Raw genomic sequence first — 14,592 nt, 5'->3', positions numbered from 1 at the left:
AATAGAAAAGAGAGTGGTGGTACTGAGCAAAATATTTAGTGAAAGAAAATCCATTATCCCCAGACTATCTCATGGTTTCAAATGACCCAAGGTTAAAAAGATTTTTCCACTTTGTTCTTCCCATCCATTAAAAAAATCCTGTTAAGGAGTAAAAAACTACGAAGACTTTCTTGCTACTGTGCTATAGGTGTGGTTCCCTCCAGATGCCCGGACTTTAAACTTTCAAGGGTGGCTATTGCCCAGAGATGGAAGTTTAGGTTAAGGCATTCCATTTAAGTTAAGGCATTCCGTTGCTTGCACACCCTCATGGCTATGAAGATGAGGACAATAATACTTTTCTCACTATGGTTAATTAGTGGGACAATTGCAGTAGATGGTAGGTTATTAAGCAAGCAACCTTTATGTGGCAGAATTATTGTTGTTAAAAAGTAACAGAATCAGAGCTAGGGTGCTGAGTTTCCTTCTACCTCCTTGCAAGCCACATTTTGTGCCTCAGAATATATTTTGTACTACACCAGAGTTAAGACCAATGTATATAGAGAGATTTTTCTAACTTGGTGGCACCATCGGACAAGTTTTAATTCCTTTGCCTCTGCATCCTTATTGGGATAATTCTCACAGCTGTCTCCTCCTTTAGATTTCCCATCCTTTCCACATAGCAAAAAGCACATAGAAGATGGGAGGAAAATGAGAACTTTGTGCATCCCACCCTCCAAATACACCAGATTGACACTGCTGCCTCTCTTCTTGGCTAGGTGTGTAATTAATAAGTTCAACCGACACTGTGACTTGGGGATAAGATTTTTTGTTTTGGGAAGAACAGAGCCATGGAGACAAGACTGGTCATATTCTATTTATAGCCACTCAACTGCTGCAATTCAGAACACTCCAACAATTTTCTATTTACAGAAATGATTGAATATTTAATAAGTCAAGCCAAGTTAAAGGACATGAATGAATAGACCTTCTCAAATTTTCATGTAAATAATTCCAACATAAAAAGGGGGAGGAACAGCAGGAACTGGCCTTCACCAAATGAGGTGCAAGCAAAGTGATAACTTTATTACAATAGAATGACTTTAAACCCAGAACTCTATATACCTCTTTAACATGGGTGTTGTTGAGCAGGTCTTCTGGGAATAATGTAACTCCTGGGAATCCAATCCCTCCCAACTCATTATTATAATCAGATAAGACACACAAATCAGATTTATATTCTCATTTATTAGATGATAAAGTAAAAAAATGGTAAAATTAAAGATATATTTTTAAAAAGGGCAAAACTGAAACACAAGCAGATATTTTAAGTTTACAGTTAACTAAAAAGATATGCTACAGTTAAACAAGCTCAACAGTTTTTATTGCACACAAACTTGTAATGTTATTTAGAAAATAAAAAATCAATTTCTATTTTGTCAAACATGTATCACAGTTCCATTAAATAAAACCAATAAAAAAAGTTCATCATATAGTCAAAGAAGCAAGCATTTTCTTTTCTTCTTCAATCCAGTTGATTGTCAAGTCTGTAATTATAGTTGAGTTGTTCTTTCTAGACTTTTAGCTGCATCTTTTAACTTTCCCACTAAATCCTAAAACATAGAATAAGAGCCTAAGAAAAAATATTTTGCTATAAATAACTAATTCTATGCAATATTAGAAGTTTTCTTTATACCAAAATTTCCAATGATTTAAGAATGCATTTTTGCCATTGATATTTTAAAGAAATACTGAAACATCTTTCTGATAGAGTATATCATGAATGTGCTTTATCACATACAAAATAAAGGCGCTTAAACCGGGGCAAATAGGTTAATAAGTAACTAATACAAACTTTTTCTTATTTGTCAAATAACAGAAAACAACAAATTCTTACACACACACACACACACACACACACACAAATTTTGAAAAAATATGAAATTGTACACAGTTGCTTATTTCTTAATTTCTCTGATTTTGACTAATTTATTCCTTTTTTGTTATCAGTGTTTATTAGCTTACTAATAAACTTACTCCTAATGCATGAGATTGCAACTTCATATTATTAATTATTCTCAGATTAGTTGTTTTGATTTTAGAATAAATTAGCTGTGGATAATGGAGATTCAGATATCAATGTAATTTAAATAAAGCCAAATAAGTCAAATTCCATTCTCATATTAAATTACACATTCAAGTATATAATATAGGAAATGAAGTTCATCTAATTTAACACATTTGAAAGAGATTCCACGCATTCTGCTAAAAATAATATTTTTGTGTGGTGCAGATATTTAATATTGAAATATCATTGAAAAAGTAGAAAAGCTAGTATTTCTGTAGCAATTTATAGTTTGAAAGATTAGACTTTGGGTTTTTTGGGGGGGGGACTTTTATAAGGTTTGGTACTACTCAGTATCAGTACACAAAAAGTGGAGGATAAATACCTGCAATTGCTCCATAGAACAACTAAAATTAATGTCCTGATGAGATCTTGAATCATTATTCTAAAATAACAAAAATCCCAAACATTAGTTCCTAATAAGTAACAAAAATTAAAACAATCATGATCTACTAATATTTGAATTTCTGGATTTATGTAATACCTCCACTTTTAAGGTCATCAAATAGGCAGGGCGATAATTTTTATGAAGTTGATTAGTCTAAAGTGATAAGACATAAAGAAAAAGTAAGTTTTGCAAATTAAAAAGAAAGAAAATTAATACACATTTTATTTAAATTACCTTTATTTGATATTCCAAACGCCAACAAACATCAGTTATATGTAGTGGACATCTGCCTATACTGAAAACATAATGAATATCTATTAGGCTAAGATATGTTGAACCACAAAACTGTTGTGAGATTTTACAGATAACAAACACCAGTAAGAGCAATGTATTAATTGGGGTTTCATGGACTAAGTTACCCCAATTAGATAACTTGTGAATACATTTATTACTTTAAGATGCATTTAAAAGTTGGACGATCACTATAACGTCCTTGGACATACCTTCCCAATATGATTTCCAAGGTATCCTTATGTTTCTACAAAAAGGAAAAGGATAAAAATAGAGCATATCAACAGTACAGATTACACAAAATTTAATGGATGGTATTAAAAAGATAAAATGTGTTTGAAAACCTGATATTCAGTGCAAAATTTTTCAATTCTTTCTCTGCCAAGTTTACAGTCTTCGAGATAGGTACTAAAAGGAAAAGTAAGATGTGTTAACCAATAAATCTAATATAAGTCAAACACATTTTTTTTAAGTTGAAGAGTTTTAGGATACCTTATAATAGATTGGTCAGCTTTTTGCTTTCCAGCTTCTATTATACAAGTGGTAGTTGCTGCGTGGCAGTATTTTAATATTGCTGGGTCAATATTTTCCAAATCTGGGTAATCTAAAAATAAATGAATGGTTGATGACATATGTCAGGAGGAGATAGATAGATAGATAGATAGATAGATAGAAAGAATATCCCATACACACACACACACACACACACATAGACACACACACGTGCAATTATAGCAGCTGAGCAAACAGAAAGCTATTACATTGAAACAATTTACAGTTACCATTCTAAACACAATATTGGTGGAAGGATTTCTTTTCATAGATCTCTCTTTATAAGAAATTAAATATTGGAATTTGAGGTTCATTTCATTTCAAATGTGAAAAATTTCCCCAAGATCTGAAACATGATATTAGTTATTTCTAGCAACAACTAGATCTCGGTTTTTCCCCAACAGCCAGAAAGTACAGAAGAAAGGAATGGAACTCATTCATTACCCCAGGAGTGTCTCCTGTATTTTCCCACTCACTGCCATCCATTCCTTGAATTCTGGCAAACAGAATTTGGGAAGATTGATGAATGTCAGTAGACATTTATATTTTCAGAAAATTGCGATCTTGTCGCTCTGGAGGAGAGGAAGAAAAGTAAAAAGCATTTTGCCAACTAAGGAGTAGACTTTCTCCAAGTCTAGATAACCCTGTAAAAAAAAAAAATCTGAGTGCTAGAGGGAGTTAAGTGTGTAATTTCGCTTTTTAAACAATAGTGCTCAAAACACCGTGTCTCTAATCCTCCCCCTTCACAGCTCAACTTTTCTGATTTTTCTTTTCCTTTTTTTTCGCCGCGTCCCATTTAAGAAATCCGAACTGCTTTTCCAAAGTTGCAATTCAAACGAGCACCTATCGGAGGCCGCGCGCGTATTATTCAGCCCCAGCTCCCGCAGAGCTCTTCTCCAGGCAAACTCGAGCCGTTTTTCTCTTGCGAAAGACGGCCGGCCTACCCACAACAAGCCCCGCAGTTTGGCAAGCAGCTGACGAAGCCCAATCGCCGGAGAATTTCGATTTGAAGAAGCAAACAAACAAAAAATCGAGAAACAAAAGCATCAAAACAAATGAGCGGCGCTTTTCAGCGGCGAGATTAAGAACGATTCATTTATTACTGCCAGTGAACAATTCGAAAGAATAATATCACACTATCACATGATCAACAAAACAAAGCCTGCGGGATCCAGGTCCCAAACCCAGCTCGGTGCTTTCCTCAAGTATATCCACCCGCTTGCTGCTTTGATTTTTTTGCAAGAATTACTTCCGACTGTCAATGTACCTCGCCGGATCAGAAAACAAAACAGTAAAAACCAACCGACCACGACCGCCAAGAAAGTCGAAGGAAACGCTCTTCAAATGGCACCTTCTCTTCTCTCGGTCTGCTTTCGGGAGAGCGGGAGGCTTTACCTTCGCTTTTAGGCCATAAAAAAACGAGAGGCACCCTTGCATTTTGCAAGGAAGTGACAACCGCAGGGAAATGGAGGAAACCAGCAATGAGAGCAAAACCCCGAAAGAAACAAAAGGAGGGCGAGGGCGCAGTGCACCATCTGAGCCCGGCGCAGCACGGGGGAGACTTCCTGCATTTGACGGGAAACGGCTGTGGCCGCCGCAGAGAAGCAGCCCAGGCGTCAGGATCAGAGCAGCGCCGAAGCAAGAGCGACCAGCCGTGCAGGAACAGCCTCCTCCGCCACGCTTCCCTCGACAAGAGCCCAAGTCCCCTTTCAGAGAGCGAGCAGCTCTCTTCCTCGCCGGCGGCCGGAAGATCGAGCCCGGATCTTAGCACTCACCGAAAACGGCCTCCTCGGCCTGTCCATTGAGCAAGCTCTGGAAGGCAGCCTGGAGCAGAGCCTGGAAAGCTCGGAGCGAGAAGCTACCCGGATCAGCCAGGATCTGTAAGCCGCTTTGCACAGGCTCCGAAAGCTCCATTGTGAGCCGAGCTGTGACCTTCGACACGCCGCCCACGTGATAGCCGCGCTCAGCTGATCCTGCAGCCGAAGGAAAGCGGTAGCGGCGGCGGCCGATTGTTGCAGATCCGGATGGTTGACTCCGGCTCTGCTTCCTTGCTGTGGGCTGTCTGTACTAAAACCCTAAACCCTTTCCCTGCGATCCCATCCGCCCGTTTCCATTAAGCTCTCCGGTAGTGTTGTATTTCCTATCTCAAATACAAGGTCAGCCATCTTCCTTTTCTTCTCGGTGAAAAAAGACTTGTCTGGCTACATATCTTACATTTTAACCTTTTAAAGGATCGCGGTCGCGATGCAATAGATGAGGAGGATCGAAATCTTACTTTCGATTCTTATATGGAATCGGCCCGGAAAATGATTCAAACAGCGTGGCTCTGAACGCTCAATAGGTTCCTCCAAGCACGCAACAGGCCTTTTGTTTTTTGTTCTGCAACTTTGGAACTGAATTTATGAGCAAAAAATTTTATACGTTCAGAATGGTAAAATATATCCTACACCTCAAAAGCCATTGCAAATTAAAAATGATAACTGTCGTTAAATATCTCCTTTGATTTTCTTGCGTCTGGCTGTTATTATTTACATAATATTTCTTAGTCTATTTTATATGCTGGCAGAACGTCATAACCTACAAATCTCTTATAAATGGCCATATTTTCTTATTTTCTTTTCTCTGAAAAATACAAATATTTTTGCTATCATTTATCATTGTCTAAAACATTACAGCTATCATTTATCATTGTCTAATAGGTTAGATTTATGTAGAACATTAAAAGGCAAGGCAAATTTTCATACAGTACAGTTTTCTTGAGTTCACTCATACTCTGCAAATATTAAACTTTACTGATTTTTTAATAAAGGTACCATTCTATGATTGTATCCTGCTTCATTTGCATTTAGGTTTGCAGATAAAGTTAATTCATATAATAAGCGAACTTAACAAGAAAGAAGTATGCTTGAGAATCGGGAGAGTAAGACATGTTCAAATTATATCTATCTATCTATCTAATCTAATCTAATCTAATCTAACTCTACTTACCTATCTTTTGAAACTGTATTCCTAATTAAACTATTATGACTACATTAGTTGAATTGAACATATAATTATGAAAACATTAAGGCAAGTTGACAGTTTGATTATTTTTTATGAACCATCTTGTTTGCAAAGGTGGTTAGAAAAATATTGTAATTAGAAAAATGTTATAAAACATTAAAAATCAAATTATGAGGCACATTCAGGAGAGATATTACCTGTTTCTTGCTAGAATTTGAGTGAGTGGATGTGGACTGCTAACGCAATTCCCCTAAAGTCACTTTTGTAAATTTCAAAGTGGATTTTATAAGGGATTTAGATTTTTTTATTTATATGACTACTCAGTTTGTTGACTTTTCAACACTTAGCCAATCATGAAAAGCAGAGTGTCCTGACTGATATTTGGAGGGGTGGCCAAAGAAATTCCTTTATTGTAGGCTTTACTAGAAAGGTGAAATGAAGAGGGCAGTGGCAAAATACCTCCAAGAAAACTGCACCAATATGTCCATGAGAGAACTTGAGTTAAAGAAAACATTTTTTTGTGGTTGCCCTAAATAACTAAACTAACTTGGTAGAAGCCTACTGGTGAATAACTAAATTGATTTACAAACAGCAATATCTGCTATTTTCTTGTGGATGTGTGAATTCATCATTAATTAATTTATACAAACAGGTATCATTTGATCTTTGTTGTTTATTTGTTTATTTCATATTTTTAGTAGTCCTATTATAAATAGATGGCAAGGACATCTATTTAAATAAATGTTGCTTTACAAAATAATTCAGGTTGCTTTGGGGAGTCAACCCTGTTCAATTTAGTGGAACTTCTACCCAGTTCATTTAGTGATAAGTGTTTCATTAGTTTTGAAGGGATCATGGATTCCACCATGATTAGGATGTTCCCATGGCAATAGGTAACATATTTTGCATTCCATATCCTAATGCAGGTGTGGTTAATGTACCATTCAAATTTATAGGGATGCACAAATATATCTATTTCTATGTCTGTCTGCCTGTCTGTCTGTGTATGTATGTATGTATGTATGTTTAAAATTTCATAGGTATACCTGCCAATTCCCATCATAAATAAATCACAAATTCCCATGTTTTGCTCAAGCAAAATTTCCTTTAGATGTGTTGGTTTAACTTTTTGGGATTCAAAGGCCTCTTGTTGTATTTGCATTATCCTATTTTACCAATTTTGTGACTAGTTTCTTCAGTGCATACTGTCTCTTTTGTTTCAAGGTATTGCTCTGCATACAAAAAGACAATCACAAGCCTTACTTACATTATGACTACCACATGGAAATCCCCCATAACAAAACATTTAATGCTATTTTGAAAACTTAATAAGACTGGTACACATCTTAAGGTTCTTTCAGACAAGTCTAAGGGAATAAAAATAGATAATGGCTGCATTTATTATTTTTTAAAATTAACTATCAGCTTACAGGCTGTTTTTCTCAGGGTAATTATAAAACAGAATCCATGCGTTTCTATTGAAAATACTGCATAGCATGAGCTGATTAAACTGTGGCATAGCACATAACTGGAGTTTTTAAAATGATTGTTTTGATTCTTTGGTTGTTAATAGGAAATTAACATTTCAGTAAATATGGCATGACTTTCTAAACATAAATAATGGCAGAGATTTTTTTGTATTCAATTTTAGATTATTTCAATTTTTTTTCATATCCAGGGAGATTTGTATTTAAGTTTTTGTACCGTTATTGATGCTGTTTAAATGGGACTAATGGTTTAAAAGAGAAGTTGTCAGTTAGCAACAATTCTTGATACTCATTTTACATATGATACTGATTTGGACTTTTGGTTCTTATTCATTTAGAGGAAAAGAGAATCTATATAACTTGATTCTAAAAAAATGATCAGTCAGTGATGAGTCAGTGATTCCATAAACTATTAGCCCACTGACTTAGTGATTTTATTTATATGTGCATGACATTGCTTTAATATTTAAAACTATTTAAAAACAAGCAACTTTTTAAGTGTTCTCTATCTCTACAATTGAGTGTTGAAATTATAAAGAAAAGAAAATCCTCCTTATAAATACTTTTATACTCCTTTTTATGGGAAGAACACTGCAAATTTTAACATACACACGTTCATAATTATAATTGCAGGATTTATAATTATAATTCTTTGATATTATGCAAACAGTGTGAATTCTCTCGCTATTATAGTTATCCATAATGATATTTTCCCCAAATTAACATTACAAAAATATTAAAAATTATCCTTAACTTTGGAGATTATATTTGCCTTTCAAACTGAGGTGCAATTTAAATTCTGAAATGCTTACATTAAACTATTATAATTGCAACACAGGCAATTACTAATTTATTTTCCCAGAATTTTAATTTTTAATCTGAATTCATTATTTTTAATTTGCCAATTAATGTTTTCTTTATGTTAATTTTTTTTTGTAAGTGGCCTAGAAATACATAGACCATAATAAAAATATTTGTAAACATAACAGTTTTAACTTCATTTTTAATTTTTGGAAGGGTAGCTTTGATTCTTAAAGAATAAAAGTATTGTTAATTAAGTAAAAGAGATCAGGTGAGAAAAAGGAATTTCAAGAGCAGGAAAAAGTGAATACTAGGGTACATAGGCTCAGATCTTAAGTATGGATTCAGTAGAATAAATTCATGCTAATTTTTACTCTTTTGAGATTATAGACCATAAACAAAATAGTCTCATTTTCTATCTCTCCATATATAGAACGAAGCTGTTTAAAGAAACAAGGAGGGGCAATTTGAAAGAAATATTGACTGAAATACAGCATCATTTATAATACCACTTCCTTATATTTTCTCACATTTAATGCTTAATTATAAGAATGTCTAAGGTTACATAGGATGATATTTTTACTCACAATCTGGAATGGATTTGGTTAGAGAATCCTAGAGCTGGTGCAACACTTGAGCCTCTTTACTATAGTGAATTCTAAAAATCCATTTTGTAAAGGTATTGTGAGGGAAGTAGTGGCATGAGCAGGACCAATTCATAGAACATTCTTAACTTGTTCCAGATCAGGAAGACCATGAAACAATGAAGAAATGTTGCATCATTTCTAACAAAACATATTAAAATACTTAGAACTCTTGGAAGGAAGTCAATAATAAAATAAGTATAATTCAATGGATTTTTTTCACATTATCAGAGACAGTGTCTGTTCAACAATTCTGTTTAGATTGATACTGTTTGATATAAAGCATATTCCTGTTTGATATAAAGTATATTCCTTATGATGTAATTTATTCTACATACAAATCAATCAAGCCCTAATACACACAGATTACATATTAGATTGCTAGCATATGTACATTTATCTTGAAATCAAGTTTATAAACCATATAAGGGTGCTTTGTAATTTATCTTGGAGACAATGCAAAGTATTTGTAAAAGATAAAATGGTTTGAATAAAAGGTACAATTATACATTCATCATTTTAAAAATCATTTTTTGAATTATTTTTATCTCACCAAGAAGCATTGGCAAGCAGGCAAGCAAGCTGACATATATGAACTGTGGGTTAATAAAATAACATTTTTATTATATTACCTTAGATTTAATATGATTAAAGCTATTGGGAGAAAAATGTTCCGATGTGATTAAAAATATTGGAGAAAAAATGTTAAGGATTTTTTTAAGTTAAAAAATATTTATTGTTTGTTTAGCTAAGCTCTGATGCTCATTTATCCTGCCCAAGATGTTTATTTCTAAATACATATGTATAGTCACATTACATTTATGTGTCTCAAAAATGGATGCATTATGGGATTTTTTGTTAACCTTAATTTTTTCCTACTTGAGGTTCTTTGACCTATAGGACATTCTATGAAGGACTCTAATCTTGCAAACGTATGAGCACCCTTATTTTTATAATTACAATAGGTATACGCTTCTGGGGGAAAAATGCAACTGACTTGGCACAGTTGGAAGTCTGACTGTTCAAAAGTAGAAGTGACCAAGGACTGTCAGAAAAATTGCATGTACAAAGAATGTTCACAACTAAGAAATGCATCAAAGTTTCATATTCCACGTAGGACACAATTATTAAAATCAATAATTAGCAAATCAGTAGCAGCTACTATTTTGCTAGTAAGTTGACCTGTTTTTATAGTATTTGCTGCCATTATTTTTTCACTTGCCAGTGACTGTTGACAGGTTGTTAGGGTTTTCTTTCAACAGATTGGTCTGCTTGCTGTGCAGCCTCTGAAATGTATCATTTTTATACAGATTCTTAAAGGAACTAGTCATAAATATCAGGGAGACCATAACTGTTCAATTAGTAAATGGAAATTGTATTTTTTACATGTTTAATGGGTTAGGTGTGGGAGCTACTTCTTGCAAAAGTCTAAGAATTGCAGTGTATCTAATCTTTTGAGCAAAACCACAATATTGTGGCCTACTTAAATACAACATTAATTGTAATTGGAAAGTATTGCTTTGTTCAGCACAGGCACTAATCTGAAGGAGTTTAAGATAAATACTAAACACTGTTAGATTTGTTTAGAGAAGTGAGACCACACAGTTGTCACAATATTTTCTAGCAAAGACTATGCACTATGAAGACAGTCTGATAGTTATACATCAGCATAGAAAGTCACAAACACAAAAATATTTTTCAATAACTATCAAGAATTGGCAGATTTCAGAGGTCATAATTTTTTAGAAAAATTATGGACCCTTTATAGAACATGTATTTGCTTTTCTCTGCATCTTTTAATGGCTTGCAAGAAAGCTTACATTCCCATCTGTTTTTCCTAATGGTCTCTGCACCAAATAGACGATAATAATAATGGAGAATGTCCTATACTTAATAGTTTATCCAAAGAGGAATAGCTCTCAACTCCAACATCTGGGACTTTATCTCCTGTGAATTAAACTTGGTGCATACAACATAATGCTTTGTTAATTATAATTTCATGAAGCAAAAAATTATCACTAGTATACATTGAGGTAATATTTTTATTTTGATACTTTGTTGTCATCAAAATGAATGTTGAGGAGGGAAGGACTTTGAAATCACAAATCTATTGATGATGCTGAGTTTAAATTTTTTTTATATAAGAAAGAAATAGAAGAAAAGAGTAGTCCAAATATTGTCTTCTGTACAAATATACCCATGTACGAAAAAAAAGATAGGAAACTTGCAACTGTAAATCAGAGATGTATAAAGTGAAACAGGTATTATACGGAATTAATATAGTATATTGTTCTCAAATTTTGTGAGGCCTAACATCTCAGTTTATGTTTGTTGTTCAATAAAATGTAATATTGGAGAGCATGTTTGCGTGTTTGTTCTTGCTTTCCTAGTTGGGGGGGGGGGGCTCTTGCAGAATAAAACAAATGAAATACTATATGATTTGTGAACAAATTAGCCAATCAAGCAGAGCACTTTTCACACTCTGAGAAAATAATGTAGTTAAAACTGAATATAGATATTAATGGGACCTATCTAAACATTGAAATAAAATTACCCCAAAGTAATAGCAATAAAGCTTATAAATTAAAATAAAACATCTCTGAAAGGCATTTTATGAAATGCCTTTCAGAAAGAAATACATATTTCTTATGTATAATTCTAATCTATGGGAAAGAATTGGAGGAGCTAATTTTGGCAAAATAATTATAATATTAGAAAGACTTTTTAACTGAATATGATTTCTCTCTGATGAGACTTAATGAAAGATTCCACTATTAGTGATGTTTTAAAAGCTTGATTTGACTGATGGAATGCTCTGAAGTCTGTTTTTTTGGTTAGAAAATTCTTTCTCTCACTCTGTATTGTAAAAAGAAAAGGATGCCACTCTCCTAATCACTTGAAGCACAGCTAAACAAAGACAGAAACACAATCCACAGCCTATGAACAAATAAAATGAGTCAGATTGCATTCTTTTTTCTTTAGAACACATGCATAAAATAGAAAATTTCTTCCTCTCCAAAGTAATTTGGTAGGAAATAAATAGCAATTCTCCCCCACCAAAATATAAAATATTAAGACATGAGCCAAAAATCTTGATTCTGTTTTTTTTTACTTTGTATAAATGGACAATGAATCACTACAAGTAGACATTTAGAAACATATTATGTTTCTAATTATTTTTTATTGAGTTTAATTCTTTATGTACTTTTATGAGTTAGATATTTCATAATATTTTCAAAATAATTAATTCATCTATTCCACTCCATCTACTTTCTTGCAATATAATAATTACTTTATGGCCCACCAATAGAGAAAAGACATACAAGAGGTTTTCCTTATTTACAAGGAATGATCCCACTCTTTATTTTCTCTTAGTTAAGAAAATTACATATAGATCTTTTTACTTTCTTGAATAGTAATCAAAATATATTGGAGGAGGAGGTATGTATTCTTGAATTAGTTCTTTTTCTAAAAATGTCTTTCTAGTTATTTTAGGTGTATTCTTTTTAATAAATTCTATTAACAAAACTCATCGAACCATTGTGTTTCAGAAATCTCAAAAGTTATTTTCAGAGCTTAACAATATAATTACATTGCAAATAATGCATATTTTTTGCTTAAAGAATGTCAAATAGCAGAATAAGTAAAGAATTGACAAAACTAAAATAGCTGAATTTTTTTATTCAATTATAACTAAAATTCAACACAACTAAACTGTCAAAATTTATTATACCACTAAATATTTAGGCCTCATTTTGCAGTGGAGATATCAAAACAGATAAAATAATTTTTGCAATAGAAAGTTGCTATGAATACAGATGTACCTTCAAGTCTAAAAGAAAATTTGAATTGTCAAGAGATTTTCCACATAGGAACAATAAAAGAGCTAAAACCGTATTTGAAAAAAAATCTGTTTTGTCTTATCCTCATGGTAACAATTGGAAGATCCACAGAAGTCAAAACATATAAATATACGGAATCATATTTGTTGATAATGCTCTAAAATTTATGGGAGAACTAATTTTGGTGAACTTAAATGAAATATCTGCTTATAAAGTCACCAAGAGTTGAAACTCCTTAATGGGACATAATTAATCAATACTTTTAAAAACCATTGTTTATTAAGTTGCATATTGATTGTTTCTTCTCTGCCCCTTTGTAATTCATAGGTAGCATTTCTTAAAAGCAAAAATTCATAGAATATCTGAATTTACAGAAAGTCCGAGGGAGGCCTATAAGGTCCTCTAAACTTTGATAGGGATGAGAGAGAAAATAAAGATGTAAAGACTTCTGTTTTACATAAATGTTAAATTTCAAGTAAACACACACATCTACCAAATATATGCTCGTAAATTTTTCTATTATATATTTAGCAGTATAACCTGAGCATGTTTCAATATATTTAGAATAGTGAGCATAGTGGTTGTCCATTCTTATTTGTAAATAAGTGTGACTCTGAATTAGCTCTAATCACAGTTCTTAAATCTCACTATAATTAAGAATTCCCTCCATGTGCAATTATTCTGAATATGTTGAGTTACTGAGGGAAGTGGACATTTATAAAATTGTTTCAAGACAGTATCATAAATTTATATATCTTTATAACTTAGATTGATAGGTATAAAGTTATTCTGCCTTCTGCTGGTTAGAGTAAAAAGCTTCCAAATCTCTTAAGTTCCTTGGAGATAAAAGGACAACAACTAAAAAGAAGGGGTAAAGGCAGAGGAACCTCAAAGTGAGGAGAGCATCATGTTTAAAATCTAGGTTTGTCATGGTGCTACAATGTGATTTAGCAAAAGGCCAAGCTGGTAAAATAGTTTGTGTTTATATAACAAACAGAAACATTGTTTTCTTAACTCTGCTTCTAGTTAACTTTTGAGGAAGTCACAGAATGGAGGATCTGCAATGCAGTAAATGAAGCTACCGGTATGTTTTCATTAGTACTTTTATTGCAGCCAGTAAGTGAAAGTGTATAATTAGTAAAAATCCTTCTAAAAGATCTTTGCTGAACTTCCTAATAATTTTATTTTACTGAACTTAATAGCTGTATTTATTTATTTTGCAGCTTTCCTTTCTATGGATGTCAATATTTGATACCATCACATATTAAAATTTAAAAATGAACATATTTGAGTGTGCATAATGGCAAACTGTTTATATCAATAGCAAATCAATACTTCTGATCAAATATTTATGCCTGTGCCAGTGACCTGTAACCTAAATTGTAAATATAAAGAATAGGAATTCTAAAGAATTCTGATCCCAACTTATCTGGGAGAGTACCAGATTGAGAAAGGCTGTAGCAAAGGACTTTAATATAAAAAT

General features: G+C 33.0%; 1 protein-coding gene across 3 annotated transcripts; it reads right to left on the bottom strand.

Moving 5' to 3' along the window:
- Positions 1-1,204: 1,204 nt before the first annotated feature.
- Positions 1,205-6,526, bottom strand: COMMD3 (COMM domain containing 3). Of its 3 annotated transcripts, XM_032237181.1 has the most exons (8): positions 5,108-6,526; positions 3,273-3,384; positions 3,125-3,188; positions 2,993-3,027; positions 2,724-2,784; positions 2,586-2,642; positions 2,427-2,486; positions 1,205-1,589 (listed from the first exon to the last, which is right to left on the bottom strand). In XM_032237181.1, the coding sequence occupies exons 1-8, from the start codon at positions 5,244-5,246 to the stop codon at positions 1,530-1,532; spliced, it is 588 nt and encodes a 195-aa protein (XP_032093072.1). In that variant the 5' UTR covers positions 5,247-6,526; the 3' UTR covers positions 1,205-1,529. The 3 variants fall into 3 exon arrangements, with proteins under 3 accessions (XP_032093072.1, XP_032093073.1, XP_032093074.1); XM_032237182.1 differs by lacking the exon at positions 2,586-2,642; XM_032237183.1 differs by lacking the exons at positions 2,427-2,486; positions 2,586-2,642.
- Positions 6,527-14,592: the final 8,066 nt, after the last annotated feature.

This window comes from Thamnophis elegans, chromosome Z (genome assembly GCF_009769535.1).
Source record: "Thamnophis elegans isolate rThaEle1 chromosome Z, rThaEle1.pri, whole genome shotgun sequence".
Lineage (NCBI taxonomy): Eukaryota > Metazoa > Chordata > Lepidosauria > Squamata > Colubridae > Thamnophis > Thamnophis elegans.
The sequence above is the reverse complement of the archived record's forward strand: the minus strand, read 5'-3'. Positions and strand labels throughout refer to the sequence as shown.

What these genes read in the sequence shown, in the direction of transcription:
- COMMD3 (XM_032237181.1), bottom strand. Translation starts at nt 5,246, where the DNA reads ATGGAGCTTTCGGAGCCTGTGCAAAGCGGCTTACAGATCCTGGCTGAT. An exon ending in AATTTTGCACTGAATATCAG is followed by an intron (nt 3,028 to 3,124) that starts GTTTTCAAACAC and finishes TCCTTTTTGTAG; the next exon opens with AAACATAAGGATACCTTGGA. An exon ending in TTGGAAATCATATTGGGAAG is followed by an intron (nt 2,785 to 2,992) that starts GTATGTCCAAGG and finishes TTATGTTTTCAG; the next exon opens with TATAGGCAGATGTCCACTAC.